Genomic DNA, 22,204 nt, shown 5'->3' with positions numbered 1-22,204 from the left:
TCTTCGTGATCGGCTGTCCACTGAATCAACACCAAGTGACCAAGGAAACCTCCACGTGGTGGCACCGGAAAACGCTGTATTCACATTGACTTGCTGATCATCCTTCAGGAGGCAAATGCTCCAAGGCTTTAGAGGATCAGACCCAAGTCTGCACGGGAACACATCTGAAGTGGCTTGGGCTACGAAGCCTCACCAGAGGCCACCAGGTACCAAACGAAGCGGAATAGCCCTCTGAGTTCATATGTCTCAAGAGAATTCTTGAAGCATTTCTTCTGGGCTCGACTATTTGCGGTTGGCCCCTTGGAGAGAGTTTCATGGGTACTCTTTAGTTCGGTAGAGGCTTCAGGTAGGTCTTACATCTACCAGAATGAATACTGAGTCAGCACTTATTTTGAGCTGGTACCGCTGGGCTGTTATTATGGTAACAAAATCAATCCATGTCTTAAGAAAACCGTGGGATTAGACCTAAACGTCGATCCTCCCAGGACCTAACTGATCGACGCATCATCGAACATTTCAAATGGGAAATTTGCTACAGTTTCCGTCGCCCTGTTGTCCTTTATGATATTGACTGCTAACCGACTACCAAACACAATGAACGACGTCTCGCGGTAATGCAGACGAAAATATATTATTATACAGGGTGCGGTAGCATAACTTCCATTTTTCAAAACTCAATAAAAACTGGTTGTCCGGATAGCTGAGTGGTTAGAGCGCAAGGGTGTCGTACGGAAGGTCGCGGTTCAAATCTCGCTGGTGGCAGTGGGATTTGTATCGTGATTTGACGTCGGACACCAGTCTGAGTCGACTGTGAATGAGTACCTGAGTCAAATCAGGGTAATAATCTCGGTCGAGTGCAATGCCGACCACATTGCCTCCTAGTGTACCGTTAAGGTCTTGAATGAAGTGCTCTAACACACTTCAAGGCCCTGATCCAACATGGATTGTTGCACCAACGATTATTATAATAAAAACTATTGTGTGCATCGGAAAATATTTATTTATTTTTTATCATATAATGTAGGTACATGTCTAAAGTTTTTATTTACATTGTTTTGAAGATCAAATCTGTTAGGTGACGTCCCCCATTCTCCATACATTGCGTAAACCGATTTCTGGCGTTCGTCATGACTCTTGTTAGCATAGCAGATGTTATGTTGACAATTTCTTCCTGGATGTTGGTCTTCAAATTTTACACGGTTCACATAAACACGGAAAACAAGGGGACAGATCGGGAGAGCGTGCCAGCCATTCCAAATCGCCTCTAATTGAGATAAGGCGCTCTGGACAGTGTTCCCTCAAAACAGCCATCGATGCTCTTGAAGTGTGTGCTGTTGCACCGTCTTGTTGGAACCAAGTGTCCCCCAAATCCAAATTTTCTAGCCGTGGGAAAAAAAAATTCTGTAGCATGTTTGCATACCAGTCCGAATTCACTGTCACTGTAACCTCATTTTCCTCAAAAAACCAGGGACCAATAATTCCAGCTGAGGAAATTGCACACCACACTGTGACTTTGGGTGAATGCAAAGGCTTTTGATGCAATTCTCGAGGGTTGGTGTCAGCCCAGTAGCGCATGTTTTGTTTATTAACCGACCCACACAAATGAAAATGGGCTTCATCGCTAAAAAAAAACAATAGCACCCTCGGGAACGACATCAAGAAGAAGCTCACACGCGTTCATCCGAGAATTGAAGTCACGTTCTGAAAGTTCCTGCACCATCGCCATCTTATAGGGATGAAAATGAAGATCATCACGAAGAATTCTTCTCACAGAACGATCGGATAGTCCAAGGGCAGATGCGTGTTTGCGCGCAGAACGCCGTGGCGATCGCAACATTGACGCTCTCACTGCTTCAATGTTCTCAGGTGATCTAACGGGCCGAGGGACTCCAGTTCTTCCTTTTGTCGCACTTGCAGTTTGTCTGAATGTAGTGACTCATGTAACAATTGATTTGCGGTCTGGGACGGGAGCCAACGGCGCTAAATTAAAGCGATTCCGAAATGCACGCTGTGTTGCAATAACCGAACATCCGCTTGAAAAGTAAATCTCAACGGCAAGGGCACGCTCCTCACTATTCCAACGCATGATGGCGACTGAACCGTGTCGGGACAAAACTTTACAGTATCCCCTCTTGAACGAGACCACTAGCGCTCCGCTATGACATCAACTAACTGAGTGGCGCGCATTTTAAAAAAGGAAGTTATGCTGCCGCACCCGGTATATGCGAGCAACATGGGCTTACACCCATCAAAAATTACGAACGGATCATGTTCAATGGTAGGGACTGTAAATCACACAAAGAGAACTCACTAGCTAAAATAAGCCTGAACGTCGAACTCGATGGTGAAAGATTCAAACCATCCAAACCGAAACAGTGATGACTGGATACACCAGATAATGATTTGAGAGCCTCTTGACTCATCCAGAATCATACCTATGACCTCGGAAAATGGTGAAGCTAATTTAAATCAATCAACCCCGCTATCGAACAGGCCAGGGTTTAAAGAAAAACAAGTTGAAATAATAAACGACATAGTGAAGATATTTTTCCTGGTTTGTGACCTATGCACAGCCACTTCTGCCTTGTAGTTAACACACCACGAACTCCAGGGATATTGATGAAAGCCCGAATGTTCGAATGACAATAGCGGCCTCTTTACATATGTTTCTCCAAACAATGATATTTTGGTAAATATACCCACCACTCATGGCAGGGCAAAAGATCACAATACGCTAAATAGCGAACTCCTACATGAAGATGCCCTCCAAGCGCAATAGATTAAAAAGTAAAAGTAATCCTTGCCAACAAGGCAATTACCAACATCATATTATCAACATCAACTGTCACCGGAGGTTAAAGGAAAGTCGCACCGCTTCCTTAAAGAACTATTATGCCCCTTTTACTGGTTATAGTGTATCTATTGATCATAGTATCTCAGGCAGGCCTATAACCATCAGGAACTTTACTATGTTCCCTACTTCCAGATCTTTCAGCTTTGCATCTGGTATTAAGTGTTCTCCCAGATGCCTCGACCTACTTTGTGCAAGTGCCGGGCACTGTCCTAGGACGTGTATAGAGGTTTCATTACACTCCTCACAAAACCAACAGGCAGTGTCTGTAGATATCCCTAGCTTCCCTAGGTGCTAGTTCAGCCGACTATGATCAGTGAGAATTCCCACTATGATTCAGAGGTTCTTTTTGGTGAAGTTTAAGCAATCCTTTGTGCGCATGAGTTCGTATCCCCCAATAAGCACACTGAACTGCTCCATCCCTGGTAGGCCCGCCCAGTATAGTTCCCTCAACCGTTCCTCTTCATTTCTTAGATTCATAGCCGTGAAACCGTTTCCGATTCCACAGAAGGGTTCTGGCCCGTGTAAAGGCGTCCCTGCTCCCTTCTTGGCTAGTTCGTCCGCTGCCTCGTTGCCTTCCAATCCAGCATGGCCTGGAATCCGAAGTATCCAGACCTTGTTGGACGAGCCGAGTGTATTCAGTTTCTCAAGGCATTCCCATACCAGTTTAGAGTTCACCCGCTTGGACCTAAGTGCCTTGATCGCTGCTTGACTATCGGTGAGAATAGCAATGTTCTGTCCCCTGTAGTTCCTTTGCAGATTAAACGAGGCACATTTGTGTATGGCGTATATTTCCGCTTGGAATATGCAAATGTACTTGCCCATTGGCGCCAAATACATTTTCCTTGGACCAATGACATCGGCACCCGCTCCCTCTGTTGTGAGGAATCCGTAAGTGTACCAAGTAATCAGTTGCTGGTTTGCCATGTTAGTCCAACGTGTTTCAAACTTCTTATCGAAGTGAAACCTCGTTGTCATGTTATCCCTTGGTATCATTAATTCGGGATACCGCTTAGAAAGAATATCAATCTTCCTTCGAGTTAAGCAGCTCCCCGCCTCACTCATACTACCGGCCATCCTGAATATTGATCTCCTTGCCTACATCTGTATGTGTAGATGGATAGGGGTTAATCCCAGAAGGACCTGCAAGATGCCGTTGGGCATGTCCTCATTGCCCCACTGAGACACACGCAACCGAGCCTTTGGAGCTTATATAATTCCCTGGCTTGTGTGCTGAGTTCGATTCTTTCTGCGCAGATTACCGCTCCATAGGTAATCATTGGCCTTACTATTGCAGCGGTAATTTTTGGTCTAGCGTAATTCCCAAATTATTTGACCTCTGTTTCTCGTTTCACCTCCATATCATGTAATATTATGGCTCTCAGGTGATCACGCTTACGCCTCCTAGTGAATGGTACTATGGTGGTCTTGGCTGGGTTGATCCACAGACCCACCTTCCTGCACCAGGCACTAGTAACCCTTAATCCAGTTTGGATTCTATCACATAGGGTATCGTCATATTTGCCCCTACAGATTAAAACAATGTCGTCCGCATAGCCCTGGACTTGTATTTCAGTATTTGTTAACACGTCCAGGAGTTCATCCACTACCATACTCCACATCAGCGGCGATAGTAGTCCACCCTGTGGACAGCCTTGAGTGGTGTTCATGATAATAGAATTTGTACCTGTTTGTACCTCTATTTGTCTACTTTCTAGCATTTTGCCCATCCAGAGTGCCATGGTGTTTCCCACTCCTTTGCGGCTCAGGGCATCCTGTATCCCTGTGTGCGATGTGTTGTCGAATGCTCCTTCGATATCCAAAAACGCGCAAAGTGCAATTTCTTTTGTTTCTATGGCGTCCCGTAGTACCTCTGTCAGCTGATACAGAGCAGTTTTAGTTGACCATCCTGCCCAGTAAGCGTGTTGACAGTGATGTAGGGGATTACGCTTTAGAACGTTGGTTCTAATATAGTTGTCTATGACCTTCTCCACCGTTTTGAGTACGAACGATGTTAGGCAGATTGGTCTGAAAGATTTAGAGTGAAAAGGATCCTTTTTAGCCGCTTTCGGAATAAAGACCACTTTTGCCCGTCTCCATGCCCTTGGTATGTAACCCAGTGCTATGCTCCCCCTTACCACCCTCAGAAGAGACAATAAGATAATTCCTAAGCCTCTCTGGATAAGCGCTGGGAAAATGCCATCTACTCCGGGAGATTTAATTGGTTTAAAAGTTCCCACTGCCCATCTTAGCCTAGCTTCTGAGCATACCCCTTTTGCTAACTTCCAGCTCTCCTTCCTTCCCCTTTTATTCGTTCTTGGGGATTCAGGCAGATTATTGTCGCCTGCCACCGAGGGGTAGGACCCCGGGAAATGAGTTCTGAGAAGCAAGTGTACCCTATCCTCCTCATTCTCGGTAAATGTCCCATCTTCCTTTTTCAAGCAGACAGAGGATATTCCCCCGTCTTTGGCTACAGCCTGGTTGCTTCTGTGATCTGTTCAATCCCTTCACAGGATTTCCTGAAGCTGTTCCGTTTCGCTTCCCTGGTTGCGTTGCTATAAGCAGTCAGTGCATTTTTATACCTCCGGCAGTCCCCGGTTTGTTTTGCTCGGTTAAAGAGTTTTCGTGCCTCTGTTCTCATTCTGGCTAGGTTCTTGTTCCCCCATGGTATATCCCTTGATGACTTGACTATCTTGGCCGGACAGCTGGCCTCATATGCGTCAATGACGATTGTGTTGAGGCTTTCCACCACCGTTTCTAATTCCAGTTCGCTCCTGATGTCACCGCCCCCTTAAAGGTGGGCAATCTTGTTGCTCAAGTGCGTTGTGTACGATTCCCAATCCGTTCTCTTGGGATTCCTTATTATTCTTTTTATTTCGGAGTTAGCCTCAATGTCGAATCTGATTATCCTGTGATCAGACATTAGGGTTCATCCAACATCCTCCAATTCCTGACCATTTCGTTCATTAGGGTATTTCCTAGAGTTATATCTAGTACCTCCTGTCTGGTGCTGGTCACAAATGTTGGAGTGTTCCCTACGTTGTATATTTCTAACTTATTCCTAAGAATAAATTCGAAAAGGTACTCACCTCTACAACTGGTGTCGCTGCTTCCCCAGACTTCGTGATGGAAGTTGGCATCGCAGCCGAGAAGAAGTGGTAACGCCCTATCCTCGCAATACTTCGTCAGTTTTGCGACTTGTTCCGGTGGAGCCCGGCTCTCGTCTCCTGGGAAGTATCCCGATGCTACAACTGCCTCTCGAGGACTCCTCCCGGCTTCCAATGAGATTTAGATAGCCACAAGTTCCCCGATTAAGAACTCTGAAAGACATATGTATTTTAAATTACGTTTGAGAATTATGCAAGCTCTTGATTTTTCACAAGAGGAGTTCCAAATTACCTGCATGCTTCCTCCTTGCAGACCGCGAATCAGCCCCCGGTACACCCAGGGCTCCTGAGCCAGCACTATTCCAATGTTCTCCTTGGAATTTGCCCTTGCAATCACTGCATATGCAACTCTCGCATGGTGGAGGTTTATCTGGGCTATCTTAGTGCTGGCCATTGACTCCGTTATTGTTTGGAGCTCTTCTCCACTGTCAGAGTGTCACTCTCCTCCTCCGACATGCGCTTTCCTGCGCGTCGCTGCCCACCCTGTGCCCTAGGAGTCCTAGGTCTAGGTTGTCCAGCTTCTGCTCTTCACTGGGCAGCAGGTCTATTTCCCTGGTTGATCCAGTCCTTTCGGCCTCTATCGCTTCCGAGACTTCTTCAGGGACCTCGGTAAGTTTTCCACCCGATGCCTCCTCCGAGGTCTCTTTCCTCGGCTTTTCCCTGTGCACATTTACGGGTATGTTGCCAGATCGGTAGTTGATATGACAACTCCGACGTTTAATTGCCTCCAGGGATCGGTCATCAACCCCGATCGTGAGGAGTTTACCCTTGCCCTCCACCTTGCTTCTGAAGACTCTCCATAGTCGAGTATGGAGATCTTCATTCTGAGCAATTAGGAGTCTCATAAGGTTTTCCGTTTCTATTGCTGCGGCCTTTGGCAGAAAAACTGTCACCATGTGGGCTCCTGGTATATCATCCCCAGCACATGTTGACAGTTCCACCCCTTCCCAGCCTGGCAATCTAGGAACTATGGTTCTAACCCATTCTGCGGTGTCTGCCGTCGCGCAGTCCACCAGTATAAGGCCTGGTCGAAAGTGTATCCCGGTGAACACCAGTTTCGACGTCCAACCCTTGATCATCTGCTTGACGACAAGGTCCTCAATGATTTCCTGCTCCTCCCGAGTGAATATTTGCTCGGGAAACCTTTTTGGCAGTATGGCCAGTCGAATGCCCTTGACGGCACTAGCATAGCTAATGGCGGGCTTCCTGGGTCCTGCCTTCACTCCTGACCTGCCCGGGTTTTCTCCCCCCTTGGGTTCAGGTTTGGATTTTTTGGGAATATTCTCTTTATGCGGGCTGATCTCTGCTGCTCCCCGCTTTCTCGACTCTGGTAGAGATGGCTCAGGTCTGTCCTGAGCCTTCTTAAGGGCCTCTTCTGGTTTCAGGCCCTCTTTCAGATAGTGCAGGTACCATTTAACATCGGCGCCACTGAGACCTGTCTCCTTCCTGACGTCTGTTATATTTATCTCAGACGTGCTTTTGCTGGTCCCTGCTCTTTGAGCAGTGGTGTTCGTTGGCTGTTGTCCACGCAGTATACCAATGCTCACCTTGGATCCACTGCTTGACGTCCCAACTTCTCCCTTCTTGGGTGCTCTCAGTAATTCGGAAACGTGCCTCCGCCTGATTAACCAGTTTTGGTGCGGTACGGGGCCCCGCTTGTTTGGTTTTCGTTTTCTTTTCCCACTCACCACTCACTATCGGTCTTGGTAGACGAGAGGCTCGGCCCCTGAAAAGCCACACATCGTCCTAGAGGAGAGACAGCTCACCCTCAGAGAGAAATACGGGGCCCTCAGGGAGCTATATCCCGCATCAGTCTATCCTGCAATGCACTGTTTGACCCCTGCTCGATGGTGGACGTGTAAAGTTGCTGACAGGGGGGATTTTTTACTTAATGAACTTCGCCAAAATCTCTAGCATTTCTTACAGAGACGGGCAATCAGATCCTAGGGAAAAACCCGAAATTCGAAGTGAAAACGATAGGCTCCCTCCAATTTTAAAATCAGTCTAATTTTGGTAAAGTTTTTATTCTCAGTCCCTCTGAGAAAAGTTAGAACCTTGAAGGATCACCCACTTCTCTCGACAGGTCCGTACTCTTCCAATCAAATAATTTAGAAAGAATTCGAATCAGTCAGTGATCCTTATCCTAATCCCTTTCTGATACTACTTTTCTAAGTCCTACAACATTAAATGTCAACATTCAACTCAATTTAGATAAAAAAGTATCTTTGCTCCTTGAGCTTCAGCAAATAAAGTGTACAATTACGGGTTTGCCCGATAGTTATTACCTAGATTGTCTCATGATAATCAGTACGAAACGCGTCTAGACTCGAGTCGTTTATTTTAGCACATCATTAAGATTACGCCCCAATCATAAGAAAGCTCCAATTAAAGGGATGAAAATTCACAAGTGCTACTAATTGAATTTTTTTTCGTGTAATGGATGAAGTAGCTGAGAAAAATGTAGTACTGTTAGCTACCTTGTATTCTGAGCTCGCGGAAAGTATCTCTACCATTTTTATAGTTCCATCCTTTATTCAGGACATCTCGTAATTGCTCAGCAATGTTGGATTTTTCAGTCTTCTTGTTCGTTTGACTCGGTAATGAATGGTGTGGGATAAGGTGTGAATGTCCTATTTTGGCTTTGTAATTTTTAGCTCTTATACAAACAGAAATATAAATTTAAATTAAAACCTGAACTGAAGGGAGCTCATTAGCACTATTTATCTAGTTTGAATGAAATGAAATTGCCAATAAACTTTAGTCCTAATCGATTTTCTACATTCTTCACCCTCAGGTGCGAATGGTATGCAGTAACAATACCAAATACGTTAAGAATCTTGACATAGTACGGAAATGCGGATGCTCAAAGAAATGCTACTGACTGAAAGATGCGACTACCCCTCGAACGAGTAAAAGTTTAGATGTAAACCACAATATTAAGGACGACTACGACAGTGAGAAGCAGTACGAAAGCGACGAAAACGATAGCAGCAGCGAAACTGTTAATCAAATCAGTATAAGTGACAAAACTTCAGATAGTGTTGATTATAAACAATTAAGTAGTTATGATGATAATTTAAATATTAGTAATAGAACCATTAGTGATAGAATCGACAAGGATAATCCCAATGATGACAATGAACAGGAGGAAAAGTTCCCTGATAGTACAACAAATAAAGAGGACGATGTAGGGGATGATTATGCCGGTGAGCAACAAGCGGATGATAGTGCTACGGAGCATAATTATGGAAATGACGATAGTCAAGTCTTAATAAGTCCCAGTGTTGACTTTTTCGATGATGATGACTATGACGATGACTATTCAGATGAGGAAGATGACGAGGATACAGGGAGTAGGAAGGAGGATTCAAAGTCTGCGTCTGAAAGCCGGCTCGAAGCAGGCGATCAGCAGCATGCTAGCTTCGCAAGTGAGGAGGGCAGTGGTGGATATGGAAGCGTTTATAATAAATTTAGAAATAATTTATACAACAATCGATTTAGGTTAGACTTTCTAGAAAAGTCTAAGACGAGACACCAAAAACAACAGAAATTACTAATTGATGATGATGAGGACAGTGGTGCGAGCGACGATAGAGTGAATGGAGATGACGAGGACCGTAATGCTGAAGGCAGCGGAAAGTTTATAAATGATGATGATGACGACGATGACGATGATACTTTCTTTTCGTCAAAAAGGAAATCAAGTAATAAATATTTCCGAAAGAACGCAAATGATGCTATCAAAATCATTTCCACTCCCAATGGAAAAGTGGGCATTGTTTACCAGCAAACGAACAGTGCCAAAGACCATTCAGCTGGCTCCAGCAACAAGCACACAATACTACCATCTGTGGTCTCATCAACCCATGACCGGAAAATGCCCTTGCAGAAAATCACGCCTGTACTTACACCAGACGGCAAAGTGGCGCTGCTCTATCGAGGCGCCTCAGAAAATACTAAATACGAGCCCATACTCAATCTTAGCCATGCATTTAATTTTGACAATAAATCTAGTAATGTAAATAGTATCAAATCCGATTTTGAGGACTCCGACGAAGAGTTGGAGACCTCAATACCGGTAACAATTCCTCCAACAGAGGAAGCCACAACAACTACAAGCCCTTCTCTAGCACCACCTAAAGAGTTTGAGAACTCAATACTGCCAAGTATAAACCGCCCTCTGTCTGAAGTTCTAGGCATAAAAAAGAATCAATTCAAGCAATTTAGGATCAAAGATATTCCCACCTCATCAACCACGCCTGAGCCCAATGTTGCGTTGGCTACAACTGTGGATCTGTCCAAATATTCCAATGGCGGACAAACTCGGGACTATAATTTTGGTTTCGATATGTCTGAATATGATGATCAAAATCAACGTAACAACCACTTGACACCACCAAGATCCTCTGATATTAGAATGAGCGATTCATCTCTGATGGAGCCGACGAAAACAACCGCTGAACTCATGTCAAAAGGTGAAGTTGTGAATTTGGCGATCATTCCTCATTTTGATGAAGACTTTGAACGGCAACAACGTTTCCATGAGGCCGAGACAAGAAAACAACATCATCGGCAACGACATCGTCACCGACATCTCAATCAGGACCTTTCCAATATACATTGCATTATGCAAGCTATGATGGGAGTAGCAGCAGTTTCTACAGTATTTGGTATGCTTGGAGCAATTTTCAAGCAACGAATTCTTGATCAAATACGCCTGATGCATTGGTGACGGTAGAAGTACCTGGTCCGTACTAACGGACCTGTATTTTACATGTTTCGCAGGAGCTAAGTCATATGTCCTACTCTATCCTTTGTCATGCCCTTGGGTAGGCCTAGTAAGGATGGACTTAATGCGCGTTAAGCGTTCATGAGCCATGACACGGGGATGGGTGCAGAACAAACCCTATGCGTGGTGCAAGTATAAAATTGAGTGGCCAGTCTTTGGCGTCCCTGTGAAATGAAAGCCGATAATATTCAGAAAGTAAAGGTACATAACGTAACATATATATATATAAATATATATTTGATAAAGAAAGTAGTTCAAGAGCTTCATCGCCTTATCGTACAATAAATAATTTAATGACAAATATTTAATATTGATATTTCCAAAAAGCAACAGTATGGACTAGATATAAACATTAAATGTGTTTTGTGATCGTCATAACTAACAAGTAAACATGTTAACGGTAGCTAACTAATAACTTCACAACAAGAAATCATTAAAAATGAAATACTAATAATTGTTTGGTGGTAAGCAATGAATGGCGGCTTGAAAATTGTCTAATTATTATATAAGATAAAATTCCAAGGAAATGGTTTTCATGGAAAGCTAAAACTTTTCGCCAATCTTGCCGATGATTGAACACGATTAAGTAATAAACTGGGAGATTCATGACATTGATTCTCTGATAAAATTATCCGTTTCCAAAAGAACGATCCTCAATAGTCAGAAAAAGATATGATAAATTTTCACTGACAAATCTTAACTCGAGACTGACAAAGTTTTTTTTACGTAGAAAGCAAATAATCTCGAATATTGCTATCTATCTTTAAAATAAACCAAAAGCAAATTTAATCCAACACGTCGAAACCAACAATTGTCCTTGCATTCGGATAGATTCGTCTGACTGATCGAACAGATACTTCAATTGAATTTAATTTAAAAAAAAGATACGAGAATTGATAGGGGATAATATCGAAGAGAAAAGCATATACATCTAAACTGGGTAGTCGCATGTAAAAATAATTATATATATATACATATTAAATTAAATTAATGTAAAATCAACACTAATTACGAAATGAAAACAAATAACAGATTATTTATATATATTGTATTAAAGAAGCATAAAACAAGTCAACAATTAAACAAAGAAAAATACATTTAAAAAGAAACTAAGAACAAAGCAAAACCGTACATCATTGCTCCAAACAAATATAAATCACAACTATTATATGGTTCTTTTAAAAAAAATCATTACAAATAGTATTTTTGTTCATTTTGATACGAGGAAAAAAAAAATGCTAAAATCGAAATTATGAAAAATGTGAATGGAAATTCATAAAATTGTTTATACATATAAAGAAAATTTATACAAAAAAAAAATATAAAATATGAAAAAATCGAAAAGATAAGAAAATATATTGGAAATTCACCAGAATCACAAAAATTATTATAATTCTTTTTTGTATTTCTTTTATTATCTTTTATATTATGAAGGAACGAGAAAAAATAAACAAAATTGCATTAGTTTTTCTTTTTCGCTGAAACCCCAACATTTTTTAAAAATATTATATTATATTATAAAAATTATTTATATTTAAATTTTATTAAAAATAAAAAAGAAAAATGAAATATCGAAAAAACAGTGTTTCATTTATTAAGATACGCATAAATAACGGACACCAGTTGCACCATCTATTCATCGACTTTAAAGCCGCCTATGATAGCATAGCCAGGGTAAAACTGTACACGGCCATGAGAGAATTCGGTATCCCGACGAAATTAATAAGACTGGCTGGGCTGACCCTGACCAATGTGCGAGGCCAGATAAAAGCAGCAGGATCACTCTCAAGACCATTCGACATCAACAACGGTCTACGACAAAGAGATGCCCTATCATGCGTCCTCTTTAACCTGGCCCTGGAGAAAATGATCCGTGATGCGGAGGTAAATGCAAGAGGTACAATCCTCTTTAAGTCCACCCAACTACTGGCCTATGCTAACGATATCGACATCATGGGAAGAAAAACTCGAGACGTACAAACTGCCGGATCGAGCAGGCAGCACGAGATCTTGGGCTGCATATCAATGAAGGCAAGACAAAGTATATGGTGTCAATGTCAGCGCCAAAAACCAACCAATCAACAACACCAAACCGCACTGATCAAACGGCAAGAATAAAGATAGGAGACTACAACTTTGAGACCGTCGATAATTTCTCCTATCTAGGGTCGAAAATCACAACCGATAACAGCTACGATGATGAAATCTGGCAACGGTTGTTGACAGCCAACAGAGCCTATTTTAGCTTACAAAAACTTCCGCTCGAAACGTCTCACCATAGGGTCAAAGCTCTTACTGTACAAGGCAATGATCTTGCCAGTCCTCATGTATTCCTCGGAAACTTCGGTTCTCAGCAAGAAAAATTTGCGCAATCCTGACCGCGCTCAAGAGAAGAATCCTCCGAAGAATTTTTGGCCCCCTATATGAGGATGGACGATTTCGTAGCCTACATAACGACTGTCAAGTTGTGGATAAAATCCGGCTCAATAGGTTACGGTGGGCGGGTCACTTAATCCGTATGGATGAGGATGATCCCACCCGGAAAGTCTATAAGGGTAATATCTATGGTAGAAAAAGAAGACGAGGCAGACCCTGCCTGAGATGGAGCGATGGCGTAGATCAGTACGCCAGACAGCTTTTAGAGATATTGAATTGGTGGACTTCGGCGCAAAACCGGGATGTCTGGAGTTCCTTATGAAGGCATAGACCGGATACCGGTTGTTGCGCCGTTGATGATGATAATGAATATTTTATTTGCTCTAATGAAATTAGTTCCATTGTCACTGAGCAGGGTATGAACCATTCCTCCGCGTGCCACGAAGCGTCTAATGACCGCGATGCATGTATTTGCTGTTAAATCACTTGCCAATTCCAGATGTACCCTTTTCGTAGCCAAACAGACGAAGACGAAGATGTATCCTTTCAGTGTTTTAGTTCCCCTTCCACTGGTTCAATTGATGGATATGAGAGCAGAATAGTCAACACCGCTTCGTGCAAAGGGTTTCCCTGGGCGAACCCGCTCGATAGGCAATTCGCCCATCAATTGATGGGTCGGCCTCGCATTTACCTTAAAACATATCAAGTGTTTCCTTACTAAAGATTTTACCGCAGTCAAGCCGTTCATGATCCCATTCTTCCCTCGTATTGTACTAAGGACCAACTGTGTTCCTCATGAAGCGTGGTGGTGATGATGTCTAATTACTAGGTTAGCGAAATGTCCTCTTGGAAGTATAATGGGATGCTTTTTGTTCTCGCAAACCGAGCTCCGTTGTATCCTTCCCCCGACGCTGAGCAAATGCTCTAAATATACAAATGGGTTTAATCTTATTTTGGAAGTGGTTTTTTGTCTTCGAGCAGCTTAATTTCCTCGGGAAACGCGTCATGTTACACTCCTCGCACATATACGTTTTCAGCTTCCCGCAATTCATCTGTACTTAAGAACCCTTCCCGCCTATTCTAACCCACCGTCTGCACCAAGAAATTACTCTGACGAGTTTCATGAGAGATAAAAACCTCGCCGTGAAATCGAGTCCTCGATCAATGTTCATACTCACCAAGCACGACTTATCATTACGGATTTCTTTGCTGGCCATGGATTTGTCGGTGTACACGGTTGTTTTTGACCATTTATTGCAGTCTTCTGATAACCACGTTGCTCCTTCCCACCATAGGATGTTTCCTATTAAATCCTGAGGAAAGGTTCCACGAGATGCGATATCAGCTGGATTGGTCTTACCAGTTACATAAATCCATTGAACGACATCAGAATTCAAATGTATTAGGCTGACTCACTTAGCGACAAATGTTTTCCATTTAAATGCCTGTTTTTGAATCCACTGGAGAACAATGATGGAATCTGATGGTTTGACGTAGGAACATCTATGTGCCTTAAATGTAGGTTTCATGAGTTCGGCCAATAAAACTGCTCCACACAACTCTAATTGATAGCACTTTCAAAGGAGCCATTTTGGCGTGAGTAGCCTTGTTGTAATCGTACCATCCGAACCCTGGATACGGGAGTATATAACTACTGTGTATGCAGACTCTGATGCATCACAGAATCCATGAATCTGAAGACGATCATTAGCCTCATACCGTAACCAACGAGGAATTGACACGCCTTGTAAGGTAGGCAACTGCTTACGAAATACCATCCATCTCGTACTGAGTTCGTCGTCAATGAGCTCATCCCAGCCCGCTTTGTTGGTGCGTAACTATTGCATTATCATTTTCCTCATAATGACGCATGGTTGTAGCCAACCGGTATGGTCAAACAGTTTCGAAATTTCCGACAGCAATTGACGTTTCGTCATTTTCCCTTCGAGTTCTGGGTTCAAATTTACTTTGAAAGTGAATGCGTCCTCAACCAGATGCCATCGTAGACCCAGTGTTTTGATATCTTCCCTAGTATTGATATCTAGAGGCAATTGGACTTCCTGGTCATTTTCTCGAATCTTTTCAATCGCTGAGTCATCGTTCGCAACCCATTTTCGCAGTTTGAAACCTCCTTTGTTGGGTACCGTTATAAAGTCCTGTTGCAACTGACTAACTTCTTCGATGGTGGTACCACCGGACAGAACATTGTCAACTTAAAAGTCTTCTTCCAGGACTTAACATGCTTTAGGAAAATTCAAGCATACGTCATTGGCTAGATGTTGCAGGGTTCGAATAGCCAGGTAGGGAGCACTGGCTGTTCCATAAGTGACAGTCGCCAATTTGTAATGTTTCAGTGGAAAGATGATTTCTCCATAAAATGCGTTGAAAATCTTGATCCTTTTCGTGGATACCGATTTGTCGATACATCTTCTCGATGTCTGCGGCAATCACATACTTGAACGTTCACCATTTCATTAGAACGTGGATAATGGTTTTCCGCAACATGGGTCCAACCAGCAAGAAATCGTTGAACGATTTGGCGGTGGGGGTCGTTTTCGATGCGTTAAACACCACTCTAAGCTTTGTTGTTGTGCTCTCTGCCTTGCAGACTGCATGATTATGCAAGTAATAGTTGCACATCGAAAGGACTTCCTTCTGGGGAACAAAACCTGAGGTACTCCGTCTTGAATGCCACGTATTGTTGCCGTAATTCGTCATTCGCAGGTAATCGCTTTTCTAATTGTGAAAAGCGAATGTGCGCAATTTTCTGTAAATCGCGTAGCTCGTCGGCTGGTTGAGCTTCCTCTTTGAATGGGAGTCGCACAACATACCTTCCCATTGAATCCCGTTTAGTTGTGTTCGTATACCAAGTAGCAGCGGCTTGCTCGTCTTGAGTCCAGAGTGCTTTTGTCGGTTGCTCCTCAATCTCCCAGAATTTCCTCAGCAGCTGCCCCGCACTTTCTTCGGTGCTAACTATGAATATTATGCCTGCGCTTGTGTCTATCACATGTGTTACCCCAATCAGTAACCATCCAATTTTGGTGTTAATGGCACATAGAGATCGTTTCTTAAATGCTCGTAGTAGTAACGAGTGGTACACATCTGCCCCTAGTAGCACGTCGATGTTGGCCGGGGTGCTGTAAGCAGGATCAGCCAAATCTCTAAGTTCAGTCCTTTGGGTAACTGAGCCTTAATATCCACAGCAGGGCAGACATTGATGATGCTCCGTATGATGAAGGTGGATATATTGAGGTTCACATCACCCTTCCTTGCTTTCATGTATAAGGAAACTCGACCTGCTGGCTTCAGCGCTATACCGTTTGACGTTAAGCAATTGTGCAGCTGCCTCCGTGTGCTTCGTTGGAACCCGGAATCAATCAATGCTCTGAGAAAGATAAATTGTCCGGTTACGCCCCGTACTTGAATTCTTGCTTTAGCCAGCAGAATTGTTGACTCGGCGTCCTTTTTGGATATCAAGGCGTTTGTATCGGGAACTCGGGAACAAACGGCTTCGCCTCGACCTAAAACTCTGATGCATTTATCGCGACGGTATGTAGCAGCGTATGGTGTTTCTTAAAGCACAGCCGACATCGACTTTTGGATGGGCATTTATTTACGTTATGCCCCTTCTTAACATAGTTGTAACATAAACTCCTTTTCCGTACGGTGTCCCTTCGCTGCTGAAGGGTTGATGATTTGAACTTGCTGCATTGGTGTATCTGGTGATCCCTTTGACACATGTCGCATTCGGTAGCGTCATTGGCCACGAGCACTTTTGTTCTTCTTCGGAGAACCCAGAGCTTCCAAATTTCTGAAGCGACCAGTCAAAAAATCCATAAATACTGACAGCTTCGGAATGTCGAGTGACGCCCCTTGCGATGTCTCCCATAGACGTTTCGACTCTTGATCTAGTTTCTGAACAATCGTATAAATTATCAGTAGATCCCAGTGTTCAACGTTCACGTCGATGCCTTCCATATTAGCTAGACACTCAGAGGTTGCGTCCATGGTCAGCTTGATAGTTGCATCTTCTCCTTCCTTTGCTATTGGCATGCTATGGAATTTCCGCAAGTAATTCCAAGCGACCGTCCTTTTGTTTTGAAAGCATTTTCCTAAGAGTTCCCACGCTTTTTGGTAGTTATCGTTGCTGACCTCCAGATGTTGCACTACCCTGGCAGCCTCCCTCTGTAGATGAGTTTTTAGGTATTGCATCTTCTGTACAGGAGAGAGTCCTTCGTTGTTATCCACCACAGACTTGAAAAGGTCGTTGAAAGTCCTCCATTGACTATAGTCCCCGTTGAACTTGCGAATAGCAATTCGCTCCAGCCATATCTGCCCTGGGCCAGCGGATGGTTGCTCATTCTTCCCTGCGACGTCCATAGCCTTGAATTTGTTGATCCCTGTCTGGAAGCAGGTGAGAAGGTCCATGTAGATATCCATACTCCTTCGTATATTCTTTCCGTTGATCCCAAGTAAGTTTTGTTTCGGATAGTACCACGGAATGTAATTCCGTGCATGAAGTCCATAATTGCTTAAGCCGTTCCAGCCTCGCTTGGAAGTACCCTAGTGAATGACGATCCTCAGATCCGAGGAAAGCTTTTCTTAAAAAAGAGGAAACGGGTGAATTTACGTTGCACATTTTCAAGGGCAAAACAATTGCAGTTACCCGAAGATGATCAGATCACGAAGCAGTACCCCAGGGTATTCCTCACGAGGGAATTGAAGAGAGCTAATTAGGGTTGGATGGAGTCAAAATCAGAGGAGGAACGAAGTATAGCCTGACAATTTTGCTGCTCGATTGATGACATCGAGGCAGTGGGTGTCAAAGCGGAGCTTTTTGTCGAAAATGACTCCGAGATCTTCAGTGGAATTTAAGCAGGATAAGGAATGTCCGTGAAGAGAGTAGGAGAAAGAAGTGGGTGAGAATTTTAAGGGTAGCACATAGAGTGACACTTTCTGACGCTTAGCGCTAAACCATTAGCCGAGCACCAACGAACCAGAGTGTCTAGGTTCGATTGAAGGAAAACACAGTCCATAAGCGACGATACAGCAGAAAACAGCTTAAGGTCGTCGGTATAGAGCAAACAGAGACAACTAAGAAGGTGGGGGGGGAGGGGTAAAAAAATAAAAATAACAAAGGGACCAGAGTAGATTCCTGTGGGACACCAGAGAAGGAGGAGAAGAAACGGGAAGTGCAGTCGTCAAAGGAGGTAAAAGGCAAGCCATAAAACAAGTGGTATGGAAACGCTTAGAGACGAGAGTTTGGATAGAAGTATATTGTGATTTACAGTGTGTGGCTTTAACGAAATCACTGTAAATGGTATGTACTTCTTGCCGCGAATTTAGACATTTGGGGACAAAGTTGGTAAAGTCAAACAGGTTCCAGGCAGTGGACCTAAGCTTAAAAAAGCCGTGTTGCTCTTTTACTATGTGGTGGCCAAAGTGGGCGGACAACCAGTCGCTGACTTATCTTTCCAACATTCTGGTACAGGAGGAGTAGAGGGAAATGGTACTGTAATTCTCGACAAGTTTATGATCGCCACTTTTGTGTATGGGAATGATAAGAGCCTCTTTCCACAAGCCAGGAAAATGATAATGATAGGGGGAGGGAGATGGACTTACTAGTTTTGAGCAAAAAGAGGTTTGGATGACCATCGTAGCCAGGTCCGATAATGAGGTATTCGACAAGGAGAGGGATAAGAAGGAGAATGGCAGGCGATGCGGGGCAGGCTACATCCTCTAGCAGGAGAAATTCATAGGAAGGGGGGGGGGGGGAATATAGACTTTATAAAAGTAGCGGCAAAGTAAATCACAAGATAGGTGGGGGGAGTTAGCTGAGGAACTAGAGAATTTACTGGATGGAGGGGATAGCTGGGCACGACAGCAGGAGTAGCGAATGTGGGACCAGAAAGGTTTGAGGTGTCCGTGCTTTAATGAGTCTTGAACACTGGTTAAATACTCGCTTCTGGACTTACATATTAAGGCTTTGAGCGAGAAAGGTAGAGATTGGAAAAAACTAAGTCAGCATAGGTACTAAAAGACAGGAGCTTCTTCCTCGCACTGTGTTTTTGACATATTTTTTTGTGGACTTCAGTGGTGAACCAGACAGGGTAAGAGTGTAAGCACTTAGGAGAAGAGGGGATGTAACGAGAAGGAAGATCAGATAAAATGGTATAGAAGGTGTTGAGTGCTTGGTCACACGTAAATACGTAAATGGAGAGAGGAAGGCAACACAGTTGATTACCGCCAGGGCTGAGTTCAGACCTTCGAAGTTCGCCTTACAAAAGTTGAAATTGGTAGCATCGAACTCGAGAGCAAAATGATTAGCATCAGGCACAACGTAAGTCGGGGCATGAAAGAATTGGGAAAGGTTGGAGAGGACAAGGTGGAAAGTGCGATCTATGTGGTTTCTATGTAACACCGCCGTGGAAGTAAGCGCTGTCCTCAGTTGATGAAACGTTTCGAGCTCATCATCGATCCATTCGAGCCGCCGACCCTTACATCGTATATTGGTCAAAGGAGTTGTAACAATGATGTTACGGTACCGGCTGCATTTTTTCTCTCTTCACAAACCACTTTTTGATAAAATTCCATAGATGGCACCCTGATCGGTTGACAGAAATTGGGAATTTGAAAATCGATGTTGGTATGGCGCGCAACAGTTTTCGTGCAGTGAAGATAAAGGAACAGCTGGTGCGGTGTCAGTCGATTGCAGTTGTTCTGGGTCGCGTCATTTTTCATTTGGTGCGTTTATCTTTACCGGCAATCGGGCAGACATTTTGGATCCTGATTTTTCCGTGAACAATTCTGGAAAGACTTAGTGGATTTGCATTTAGACCCGCTACCCTTGCCGGCATCGAGCATAACCTTGCATTCATCTGCTGAAAGTACTACAGTCAGAGGTAACAAACATGCCGAAGAACAAGAAAGCCACCTCCAGCAGCAGCGACAGCGATTCCGGTCCAGAAGATGTAAGTTATCCTCTGAATATCGAACCTTGAGATTTTCCACGGATCCCTGCCTCTTTCAGAGGAACCCGCCAGCGAAGAAGGCGAAGCCAGCAAGCGAACCAAAGAAAGGAGACAACAACGGTGAAGAGAAGGAATGGGTGCTGGAGAGGATGCGTTTGGTTCGCATAAACGAATACCGCGGGCGCCGCTTCGTTGATATTCGCGAGCACTACGAGAGGGACGGGAAAGTCTTGCCGGGCAAGAAGGGCATCGCCCTCTCCGGGCTGCAGTGGCGCAAACTGCTGGAGTACGGTCCGGAAATCACAAAGGCTCTCGAAGAGTGACATGGTTTTCTGTTCCGATTCAGTTTTGTATTTAATATAAGCTTAAGGAATTAAAAATTCAGTTTCCTAATTAGATCGTTGTTTTTTTAGTTGGTTTGGGAGAGTTAGCTTGAGTGCTTATCGTGCGAGGGGGGAAGCGCATCAGAGGTTAATTTACTGCGAGCCTGACGTGGTGACGCGCATCTTACCATTCACTTGGTTGTATTTGCGAGGTCGGTGGCAAAATCCCAGCTGAAGCTCGGAGGCGGACCGCCTTGGCGGAACTCCGCAAATAAGATAAAGAAACGGCATGACATTTGTTCTATATTCACAATTTAAATACTTTATTGGCTAAAATCTAACATACACAGACATCCACTTAGAGAATAACAGCAAAAGTCGTACAGATCGCCACGACGACCAAGAAGGGGATCCAAGTTTTCAAGAGGCCGCAGAATCCGACGTAGCGCCCGAACAGGAACATCCAAAACGCCAGGACGACCATGTTCCAATTGGTCTTGCCCCGGTACTGCATCGTATTCAACGCCATCGCAACGTGGGAATGGCAATTGTCGCAGAAAAGATTGTGCATCCTCGTCCCGTAGACCACGGAGGCCTTGGACACTGACTCGTCCCACTCAGTGAGGCCACCCTCCACCCTGTACGGATCCAGAATCAAATACCTCGTTGGATTGCCGAATGCCATGTCGTCTTCTGATACGAAATAAGGTCCTGCAAAGTCTCGGATCACCCCATTGGACATCGCAATTCCCATATGACCAATGAAGGGGAAAAACCATGTCAAGACTGGGATCGGGGTCCAGACGATGCAATGCGGATATTTGTGGTTTTCAAAGTCAATTTGCGGCGGCATCTCTGCCATTTGGTGTCGTGAAAGTCCTAAGAGAGGGTGGATTCAATGAGAATTGTCTTTGTAGTAAAATTGTAATGAATTACCTCAATTAAAATAGATATGTGGTCAATGTTAGCATTTTCCCCTTATTGACAGCCATCAAATGTCAACACTGATGATGCTTCTTCTTGTTTGAAAATTGAGAAGACTTGATCCCAAAATTGTTCTCGAGTGCCAGCAGAATTACTCGAGTCTCGAATCATCGCGCCATATTTGAATTCTATTATTGATGAAGTGACTAACGGTGCAGTTGAAGCACATCAGCACCAAAAAATCTGATGTTTGATGCGTCCATAGGCGGGGCACTCACATAGAAAATGTTCCGTGGATTTCCCTTCGTCATTACAGGAGGGCGAGCGCAATGCTGACCACATTGCCTCCTAGTGTACCGTTACGGTCTTGAATGAAGTGCTCTAACACACTTCAAGGCCCTGATCCAATATGGATTGTTGCGCCAACGATTATTATTATTATTATTACAGGAGGGACCCGTGCCATCTTGGATAATTCCTATTCTGAACATACACAGCCTCTCTCAAAGTGAACAAGACTTTTTCAATAGGGATATGTGATGTGCTTATAGGCGTTCGAAAGGTACATATTTTCCCGCCTTGCGGTAAAAATTTCATGACAGTTGGTTCACTGGAAGCAAAGTTATTGCGCCTAAGGTGACAGTATATTTCATTTCGCATTTTAAAAACGATCGTGAAGACATCAATTACGACCGTTATGTTGGCCAGGCGAAATTCGTGATTCCAGCAGAAAGCATCGAAAAACTGCGAGATTCTCCCAAAAATCCAACCTAAATCGTCGTCCAAAAATTGAATTCATCGCA

At 43.8% G+C, this 22,204-nt stretch overlaps 3 protein-coding genes across 4 annotated transcripts in view; 2 read left to right on the top strand and 1 right to left on the bottom strand.

Annotated features, from left to right (window-relative positions):
* LOC119654308 (protein slit) overlaps positions 1-11,690 on the top strand; it is a 364,703-nt gene extending 353,013 nt beyond the window's left edge. For both annotated transcript variants that reach the window (XM_038059629.1, XM_038059628.1), the window contains exon 23: positions 8,813-11,690. In XM_038059629.1, coding sequence (XP_037915557.1) covers positions 8,813-8,899 — 87 coding nt within the window. In that variant the 3' untranslated portion in view covers positions 8,900-11,690. The remainder of the gene's footprint in view (positions 1-8,812) is intronic.
* An 8,143-nt stretch (positions 11,691-19,833) lies between these two features.
* On the top strand, positions 19,834-20,552 carry LOC119654539 (RNA polymerase II transcriptional coactivator). Its single transcript, XM_038059984.1, has 2 exons — positions 19,834-20,154; positions 20,214-20,552. The coding sequence occupies exons 1-2, from the start codon at positions 20,095-20,097 to the stop codon at positions 20,475-20,477; spliced, it is 324 nt and encodes a 107-aa protein (XP_037915912.1). The 5' UTR covers positions 19,834-20,094; the 3' UTR covers positions 20,478-20,552.
* Positions 20,553-20,767: 215 nt separating this feature from the next.
* On the bottom strand, positions 20,768-21,559 carry LOC119654530 (transmembrane protein 222). Its single transcript, XM_038059973.1, has 2 exons — positions 21,414-21,559; positions 20,768-21,356 (listed from the first exon to the last, which is right to left on the bottom strand). The coding sequence occupies exon 2, from the start codon at positions 21,337-21,339 to the stop codon at positions 20,836-20,838; it is 504 nt and encodes a 167-aa protein (XP_037915901.1). The 5' UTR covers positions 21,340-21,356; positions 21,414-21,559; the 3' UTR covers positions 20,768-20,835.
* Positions 21,560-22,204: the final 645 nt, after the last annotated feature.

The sequence above is a fragment of the Hermetia illucens genome, chromosome 4 (genome assembly GCF_905115235.1).
Source record: "Hermetia illucens chromosome 4, iHerIll2.2.curated.20191125, whole genome shotgun sequence".
Classification (NCBI taxonomy): domain Eukaryota; kingdom Metazoa; phylum Arthropoda; class Insecta; order Diptera; family Stratiomyidae; genus Hermetia; species Hermetia illucens.
Note: the sequence above shows the minus strand (reverse complement) of the source record. Positions and strands in the feature narration are given on the sequence as shown.